Source organism: Penaeus chinensis, chromosome 30, assembly GCF_019202785.1.
Source record: "Penaeus chinensis breed Huanghai No. 1 chromosome 30, ASM1920278v2, whole genome shotgun sequence".
Taxonomy (NCBI): domain Eukaryota; kingdom Metazoa; phylum Arthropoda; class Malacostraca; order Decapoda; family Penaeidae; genus Penaeus; species Penaeus chinensis.
Window position 1 is genome coordinate 20,165,417 of NC_061848.1, and position 10,000 is coordinate 20,175,416.

At 38.3% G+C, this 10,000-nt stretch overlaps 1 protein-coding gene across 1 annotated transcript in view; it reads left to right on the forward strand.

Annotated features, from left to right (window-relative positions):
- Window positions 1-3,326: 3,326 nt before the first annotated feature.
- LOC125041438 (1-acyl-sn-glycerol-3-phosphate acyltransferase alpha-like) overlaps window positions 3,327-10,000 on the forward strand; it is a 12,131-nt gene continuing 5,457 nt past the window's right edge. Inside the window, exon 1 of the mRNA XM_047636394.1 lies at window positions 3,327-3,610. Coding sequence (XP_047492350.1) covers window positions 3,426-3,610 — 185 coding nt within the window. The 5' untranslated portion in view covers window positions 3,327-3,425. The remainder of the gene's footprint in view (window positions 3,611-10,000) is intronic.

Genomic DNA, 10,000 nt, shown 5'->3' on the forward strand with positions numbered 1-10,000 from the left:
GTATGTGTGTGTGTGTGTGTGTGATTGTGTGCGTGTCTATAAAAATGCATATACACATATACATATTTAACCCAATGCCGTCGGGGAAAATGAACAAAAAATGGGGAAAATGCTGTGCCCATTTTCTATATTTTTTGTGAAATGTCTGCTCATAGATGGCTTTGCTAGTGCTTAGCCACAAAGGAGTCAATTAATAGACCTTGTGACCATACGTGATTTGAATTGGCGGAAAAAACGTGTTTTTTACTAGTGCTATGGATATCGATGGTGTTATTTTTATTATAAACATTATAATTATTATAATGTTTTTTTAATATTAGTAACAGCAAAATAAGATAATGTAAAATATTTCGTAAATCAAAGAAAAGGGTGAACGGGCGAGACGGGCAGTACTCCTAACTGGCTCATTGGTGACTTAGTACAAGTATAGCCATCTATGTGAAAAAACAATCAAACAAGTACTAACAGTGGGCATAGCACGTGTCTACCCGTCGTACCCGTCGGCAAGGGGATAAAGTATATATACATATACCTTTATATATATAAATATATATGTATATATATATTTACACATACGTATATGTGTAAATATATATATATATGTATAAATATATCTGTACGAACACATACACACACACAGATTATGTATGTCTGTATGCCTGTGTGTAATCCCAGGAGCAAAAGGGAGAGCGAGAGCCAGCCAAGCACCCGGGACCTGCTCGCGCGATGACGCAACTGCCGGCGGGGACCGAAACCTAGACCCAGACCTCGTGACGAAGGCCCTGTGCAGTGGAAGCGGAGGCAAGACCTTGGGGGGAGGGGCATGACTGACGCTCGGGTCACGCTACCACTACAAGCACCCGCGGACAACACCTGCTCAGGCATATATCGATTTATCAATCAGCTGATAACTGACTTCATTACTAGGGCCGGGGTACGATGTAGTGGAAGGTTATGAATGGAGAGGGACAGCGTAAAATGTTTGCCGGATTCTTACATTTATTTATTTATTTATCTATTTATTAGTTGGTCGGATCTATCTTCCGGACAGTAACATCCACGCCCCCCCCCCCACTTCAAAATAAACGGAAACATCTATCTACCTGCAAATCGTACGCCGATCGCCAATTTCTTTAAAGGGACACACTTAAACACATTAACACACGCCTCGCTTCCCTTCCCCCCTCATCCCCTCCCCACTCATCTCATGCTAATCCTGACAAGATCAGACCTCGGCCAAGGGACTTGATCGATCAGCCCCTCACACGCCCCCAGCGCCGGAGAGGAACAAGTGATTCGCTCGCACGCCCTTGATTTCACGGCTTGTTTGTCACCCACGAAGCACGCACGGCCCGAGACCTGTGAGCGAGATAATGTCTCTCACCCTGTCTATATCTACATGTGTGTATATATACATATATATATATATATATATATATATATATATATATATGTGTGTGTGTGTGTGTGTGTGTGTGTGTGTGTGTGTGTGTGTGTGTGTGTACATGCATATATATATACATATATATATGTATATATATATGCACACACACACACACACACACACACACACACACACACATATATATGTGTATATATATATATATATATATATATATATATATATATGTACGCACACACACATGTATGTGTGTGTGTGTATATATACACACACACGATATGTATATATGATATATATATATATTTATATATATATGCAGATATAGACAGGGTGAGAGACATTATCTCGCTCAAAGATGTATATATATACATATATATATATACATACATACACATACATATATGTATATATACACATATGTGTGTATGTATACATGTATATACACACACACACACACACACACATATATATATATATATATATATATATCATATATACATATCGTGTGTGTGTGTATACACACACACACACACACAAACACACACACACACATATATATATATATATATATATATAAATATATATATATATGTGTGTGTGTGTGTATATATGTTTGCACTCACACACACACACACACACACACACACACACACACACACACACACACACACACACACATATATATATATGTATGTATATGCGTATATATACATATGTATGTGTATACATATATGTGCATGTGTATATAATATATACATACATACTTACATACACACACACACACACACACATATACATATATAGATAGATATAGATATAGATATATGCACATGCATATATGCACTCACTTATGTATATGCATATATATACTGTACATATACATATTCATGTATATGTATATGTAAGTATGTATGCATACATATTTGTAAAAAACACGTAATTTTCTTCTCTCTCATTCCATATTCGCATAACAGCATAAACAAATATAATCTGAATAATCACAAACACACAGACACACACACACACACGTGTGCGCGTGCGAAAACACACACACACACGCATACACACACACACACACACGTGTGCGCGTGGGCGGGTGCGAAAACACACACACACACGCATACACACACACACACACACAAACACACACACACACACACACACACACACACACACATATATATATATATATATAATATATATATATATATATATATATATATATATATATATATATATATATATAAATATATGCGTGCGGGTGTGCGTTTGTATGTGCATATATGTATATGCGTATTACATATAGATATACGGTAAGAGGAAGAAGTGAGGAGACAGAAGAAGCTGTATATGATCTCGAAACATTCAGTGACTCCCAGATACACTTAGGAGAGAACGGGCGACCTGCTGTAAAAGCACGGACATTTGATAAATAGCGGCGAACGGTGTTTAATAACTATAAAAAGGCTGAGTTCATCATGCTACCAATATCATCACTTCTACTTCTTTCACCTTCTCTTAACACATTTCTTACGATCAAAGCAAATCCGATCAATTGTCTTGTGTTTGACGCGTGCGAATGCAAATGCGTGCATGTATAAGTGCATGCACACTAGTGAGCTTGCATATGTCATAGCAATTGGCATCTGCTGCATAAATGCTATGGTATTTAGTCGGGCTATTGGCATTCCTTCGCTCATTAATTAGCAAGTGAGATCCGTTTTATTTCCATCAAGGGTGATTGATAAACCTGTCAAAAGTGCTCTGCAAGCACTTTGAACTCAGATTCCCTCGGTGCATAAGGGATCGGAGCGGCTATAAGCGCATCGAATGCCACCTTTAAGGGATGGAGTCTCCCCAAGCGATGCTCAGCCCGGCTACAGCTGTTGATCGGCGTGTTTCTCTCTGGCGTCTATACCCTGCATTGACAGAAGGAGCCTCGGGAAACACGCACAAATCTCCTCTCGCTCGCCAAGAACGAAAGACTTTATCTCTTTTCTCCCGTGACACGCGCACAAGGAAGATGTTGGCGTGCGACTACACGAATGCGCTGATCGCCATCGTGATGATCATGCCATTCGTGTATGAATTCAGCCACCGCTTTAGGCTGTACCTGAAGTTCTTCCTGTTCTACGCCAGTGTGATGCTCTGCTCTGTCCTGTGCATCCCCTTCATCATCTGGCGCCCCGGGGACGTCAGGAATACCCTGTGAGTCCTGCTGCCTGCTCGCCCCTGTTCTGGATGTGTGGACTGTCGCTCCCTCGTCGCGAATTTTGCCATATGTTAGAAATGGGGAAACGGCGGTTGTTTTACGAAGTATTCTGCCTTCATTCTGTTGCAAGAGCTGCATATCCTTAGGAAGGATATGCATCCCCTAATGTTAATAATAAGGCAACGGCAATGATTGTGTGAGGCAGAGTGGGCAGTCTGCAATTGCATATTATGTTGATTATTGCAAGTCAAATTGTTAATCACCATAAACACAATTAGCAAGAGTAGTGATGCATAGTATTTACACACTTGTCTGCATTGTGGAGCAGTGTTTCTGTGTTTCAAAGGGCGAATAAGTAATGACAATTATGATCTGTTGTGATAATTAATAATTGTATATAAATATTGGCATCCATTCCAGTAATCCACTGGCCACAAATGCTTTATTCACTTCATACTGTAATGTATTAAATTTAAGAGGGGTTGGTGAATTTAAGAACTTGACATTGTCTTGGTTCTTTGTTGCACTCAACACTTAACCAGAATGCTGCTATCTGAATTTAAAAGGAACAACATTTAGTATGTTATACAAAGTATGAACAACACAAAATATAGTAATAGCTGAAGAAATATGATATATTAGAGAAATTAAAGTGAACAGATACATAGCTGATAAATATGCAAATCAAAGTGGGAATTAGAGGATTTTTGACAGCCAACTGTAAAACAAATCCTGTTAATTAGTTGTTAGTTGTTCCCTCAGTTACCAGGCAACCAGAGACCATACATAATGTTATATTTGAATTTTTTTCAGCTTCTAGTGCTGGTAATCATAGTTTAAGGCAGGCAGAACACAATTTTGTTTATGTATTTGCCTTTTTTATTTTTCTTGACTCATCATATTTGTTGTCAGTGGACTCTTATTGTTGTCTGCTTACCAAACATGGCAGTATTGTTCAGCAAATCAGCAATCAAGCACAGTTTTAATAGGCCAGACTCCCATAATTTGGTCAGCGACTTAGGAAGGATGAATAGTTCAGGGTAGTTTTTTTATCTCGCCCAAGTTTGTTTATCTCGCTCATGCAGGTTAGTCATTCAACACTGACTTGTGGTAGAGATTTTGTATTCCAGTCAAGGAGTCTTAGGGGTGTGGTCCACAAACAATAACAAAAACTCAAAAAGGCTGCGTAGCTTAACCGTGCAGTTTTCCCGGAATACCTCATGCCTGCCCCATCTGTCAGGTCTAGTATCATCGCTAATGTTGCCTTGTGCTGACTAAACCCGTCTTAAATGAATTCTTGACATCATAAGGAAATTATTGATACCAAATTAGAGGACTTTCAAGATGCAGACTTGTTACAGAAAACTATCCCTGATTCTTTTGATGAATATCATTCGGTTGTGACAATATAGGTATACAAGGAAATGTTTAGAAACACATCTAGTGAAATTGAAAATGAGTATTTTTTCTCATTAAGATATTGGCACTATCCTTTCCTAATCTTGGAATTTCCTGTTATCTCTAAAGGAAAGCCAAATGTCTTAAAATCCAACCTGATAGTGGCATACTGTCAAGCATCAAATCAAAATACATATTCTTATGTGACGGAGCTTGATTTGTTTTTTTATTAGACTTATATATCTAGATATTTACTGTGAATTATAGTTTTCAAATACCATTGAAATATACTTGCAGAGGAAAGGAGGACTCCTATAATATTGACAGGACTATTTTAGGGATAAAAACTTTCGATAATCTGATCTCAGATTTAATTTATGTAAGATTTGTTCATTGATCAGAGGATAACTAACTTTCCTCCACTCAAACATGTGTCAAACCCTAATAGACCGCATACAGTGAGTCCAGCATGATAAAGTCAAAGAAATTCGAAGGGCCATTGTGATCCACTATGTATATTCTAGCAGTATAGATCTTGAACAGGTTCCTTATTTAATGAGAAATTATGAAGGAGGTCTACAAACTTAGTTTTGCTAGAAATTTCATGATGAAGATTTTTTGCACCTTAACCAACTGTCAGTGTTTTTACTGTAGTTTTGTTTTGTGAAGTATTCTGCACAAGATGGCTCTGCATGTGCTTAGCCACAAAGGAATCAACTAGTAGACCTTGTGACCTCACCAGATTTCACCTTTCACCTTTCTTGGAGTTTACGTTGTTGTTGTTTTTTTTTGTTTGTTTTTTTTTGCTAATGCTATCAATATTGATGCTGATATATTTTTATTATAGACACTACATTATTGGTATTACAAACCCCAATATAAGATACAATTTTTTTTTTTAAAGGGGAAGGAAAAGGGTAAATAGGTGAGACAGGGTAGTGCTGATAGTTGCCTCTTTGGTGACTTACTACTTGTGTAACCATCTATGTGTAAAAACAATTAATAAATTAAACTCACAGCATGGCATGTCCATACATACCATCCCTGGTGGCATGGGTTAAAGGGATGACTGTCACTACTGTCAGTGGTGCAAGTGCTAATATCTTTTAAATATATTCCCAGAATGCAATATGTGAAACTCTTGTTTAAATAACATTGGGAAGCATACAATTATCAGACAAGTTCCATCCTGGGGACAATTTTGCAACTTACAGTATAGCTAGTTGAGTTTTAGTGTGTGAGAGGTGTGCTGAAAACTTTACTAATTTAATTGGTTAATCTTTACAGTATAGAAGCATTGATTTAGGGCAAATTGAAGCTTATAGTCTTGTCGAGTACTAATAGTTGCAGTCATAGCTACAAGAAATAATATGCAGACACAAACAGTAATGCCACAATTAACCCCTACAATCCAGATGACATGACCATCATGTCATGGGAAATTTTGGCTGTAGGCCAAATGAGCATTTCAGCTGAAGTCTGTTGTGATTGGAAAGACTCAGCACAAGTGCACAAAGCTCATTTGGTGTATAGGAAGGGGCTTTTGCATTATTTCCAATGATAAATTAGTGTGGAATGTGATGTCCATGACCCATGACTGGAAGAGTGCCAGCACCAGGGAGGATGCTGTTTCTGTGCTCAGAATCCCTCTCCTGCCCACTATGACTGGTAGTGCAAGTTATATTACAGAAAATTTAATATCATAAAAAAAAAAAAAAAATTGTTACTTATTGTGATTATTATTGCACTGAGTTATAGACTACCTAAAGAGATGATATAGCATCTGTGCAAGGAAAGCTTTCTGTTACCATCTGAAAGGGAGGAATGGAGTCTTGTCACTACAGATGAATCTTTGTTTACACCTGGTCTGCAAGCCACTCCCCTGGCAGAGTGTCCTTTCACGTAATTCTTTTGCCTTTATTTTGGGCTACATGATGGCAGTGAAGTATTCAGATCTAGTGGATTAAAGAAAAAAAGAATGCTGAAAGTGCCACTCACAGTCTAAGCCCATTCAGTTCTCCCAATTTTCAGCTCTTTCTTGCCATGTGTACCAAGGGAACGACAATGTTTCCCAGGTGGTGTTGAGGTGCAGAGCCCCCATCAACCCTACCCCCGGGCATTGGGGCACGCCCAGTCAGGGCAGCTTAGATTGTTAAATAAATTTTGTGACAGGGAGTACTGTAAATAATTATCATTAATTTTTTGTATGTTAATCGAAATATACTGGGTGCCAACATTAACCGATGTCTTGGTAGGGAACCAAAAGCCAGGTTTATTTCCCATCATCATCATATCATTCAAAGTTGAGCCTTCTCTAAGTTATTTGTTCTAAAGAGTTGCTTACTTATTTGGCCCATGCTGCAGTCGTTGAGGAGAAACAGCCTCTCAGGAGTAGCCTCTTTTTAGCCTCAATGTTTAAACAATCATTTATGTTGCTGCCAGGAGCATAGGGAGGAAGGGCCATTATATGTTTCCCACATTTCTAATTTTTTCTTCGAGCCGCTAACTATCTCGGTACAACGTTTGGATCTCCTGTGTTTGGGTTAAATATCCCATATTTTCCTGGCTCGTGCCTCACAGAGACTCTCCATTAACATAAATTTGACATCAACAGAGAAAAACTTTGAATGGATTTTGTAGATAGCTGTATACATGTATTGTTTTTTACCAATGAATTGTGTGAAATGGATATTGTTGCTTTTGTAAAAATTTGAGGATAATGGATATTTTTTGCAATTTTTACAATTATAGGTTGTCAGGGAAGACATTATTGTAATGCAACTGTTATGAGGTTGCATGGGGCCCAAGTTAAAAACGACAAAAAAAGTGCAATTATTTGTTGCTATGCAGTTATCCTCTTTAAGATATCTAATATTAATATACTTAACCCATTGCCGCCGGGGAAAAAGAATAAAAAATGGGGAAAATGCTGTGCTCATTTTTTTTATTTTTGTGAAATGTCTGCCCATAGATGGCTCTGCTAGTGCTTAGCAACAAAGGAGTCAATTAGTAGATCTTGTGACCTTACCTGATTTCACCTTTCCTTGAATTGGTGGGAAAAACATATTTTTTACTAGTGCTATGAATATCTATGGTGTTATTTTTATTATAAATATTATAATTACTATAATGTTATAAACATTAGTAACAGCAAAATGAGATAACGTAGAATATTTTCTTAAATCAATGAAAAGGGTGAACTGGCAAGGCAGGCAGTACTCATAACTGGCTCATTGGTGACTTAGTACAAGTGTAGCCATCTATGCGTAAAACAATTAAACAAGTTAACACTCAGTGGGCATGGACATACGCGCCATGCCCTTCGGCAATGGGTTAAGATTGACATTGATAGAAATTGAATGAAAGAGTGATAATGAGTGTGAGAGTGAAAGTGTGACTGTGAGTGAGTAAGTGTTTGCACGTGCGTGCATGCGCGTGTGTGTGTGTGTTGTGTGTGTGCATGTGTGTGCGTGTGCATGTGCGTGTCTGAGTTTGATGATTTTCAATTATAGTTAATCACAATTAGATTTGATATATACTTAATAAAAACAATATCTAACAAGTCCATGTCTACAGCAAGACCTTGAAAGCATGTTACCCTTGATCTGCAACTTTTTTGTGACTAAAAATGACACAAGATAGGGAGATTTAAGTGGGAAGGAGATAAGATGAAGAAGAACTATTATCTCATTAATAGATAAATATTATGTCATAGATTGAGTTAATTACACAGATTGTTGTATCAAGTAACAAGGTCTGAAATTTTCCCGAGATATGAAGGACTGTGACGAGCAGTAATTATGATAAAGCCCAATTTCCTTTATTTTTTTCTTATTAATCTAAGTAGGGTGAGTCACACCTCAGGGTATAGTGACTCTCTTCTTCTTCTCCTTCACCAGATGAATCGTTGAATGTTCATCTCCGTGCTTGGGATAATGTTAATACTAATGATGATGATGATGATGATGATGATGATAGTAAAAATATTGATAACAGTGATAAAATATAAGTAAACTATAACATATTGGGATTATTGGGCACCACCGAATGGGAGCGAAAAGGGTAACTGCACAATCCACAGTTTAAAGATTATTATAACGTGCCCCCCACTCTTTGCTTCCATGACCTCCTCTGGAATATATCTAGATGTAACGTCTACCAGAGCTGAGTGCTTGCAGTAGAATTCTTTGCTTATAATACTGTATGTTGTTTTTATGATTTTGGAAAGTTTGTAGAGTGTGTAGTTGTAATTACATCCAAATAAGCTATTATTGATGCAAAGCAAATATGCTTTAGCAAATTAAAGGATACCTAACGAAGTGAACTATGTCTATTTTTATTTTCAGAATTGCATTAGACAAAATGAAAACTATTGGTATCAATACTTCCATTGTTATTTATTATTATTATTGCTTTGGCTACAGATGTAGAAGCCATATTATTCTGCTTGTGTTTTGTCTGTTTGCTTGCATGTTACACCTGAAATCATATTTCATGTGACCTACCTATCTATCTATCTATCTATCTATCTATCTATCTATCTATCTACCCACCTACCCACCTACCCACCTACCCATCTACCCATCTACCCACCTACCCACCTACCCACCTACCCACCTACCCACCTACCCACCTACCTACCCACCCACCTACCCACCTACCCACCTACCTACCCACCTACCTACCCACCTACCTACCCACCTACCTACCCACCTACCTACCCACCTACCTACCCACCTACCTACCCACCTACCTACCCACCTACCCACCTACCTACCCACCTACCTACCCACCTACCTACCCACCTACCTACCCACCTACCTACCCACCCACCCACCTACCTATCTATCTATCTATCTACCAACCCACCTACCCACCTACCTACCCACCTACCTACCCACCTACCTACCCACCTACCTACCCACCTACCTACCCACCTACCTACCCACCTACCTACCCACCTACCCACCCACCTACCCACCCACCTA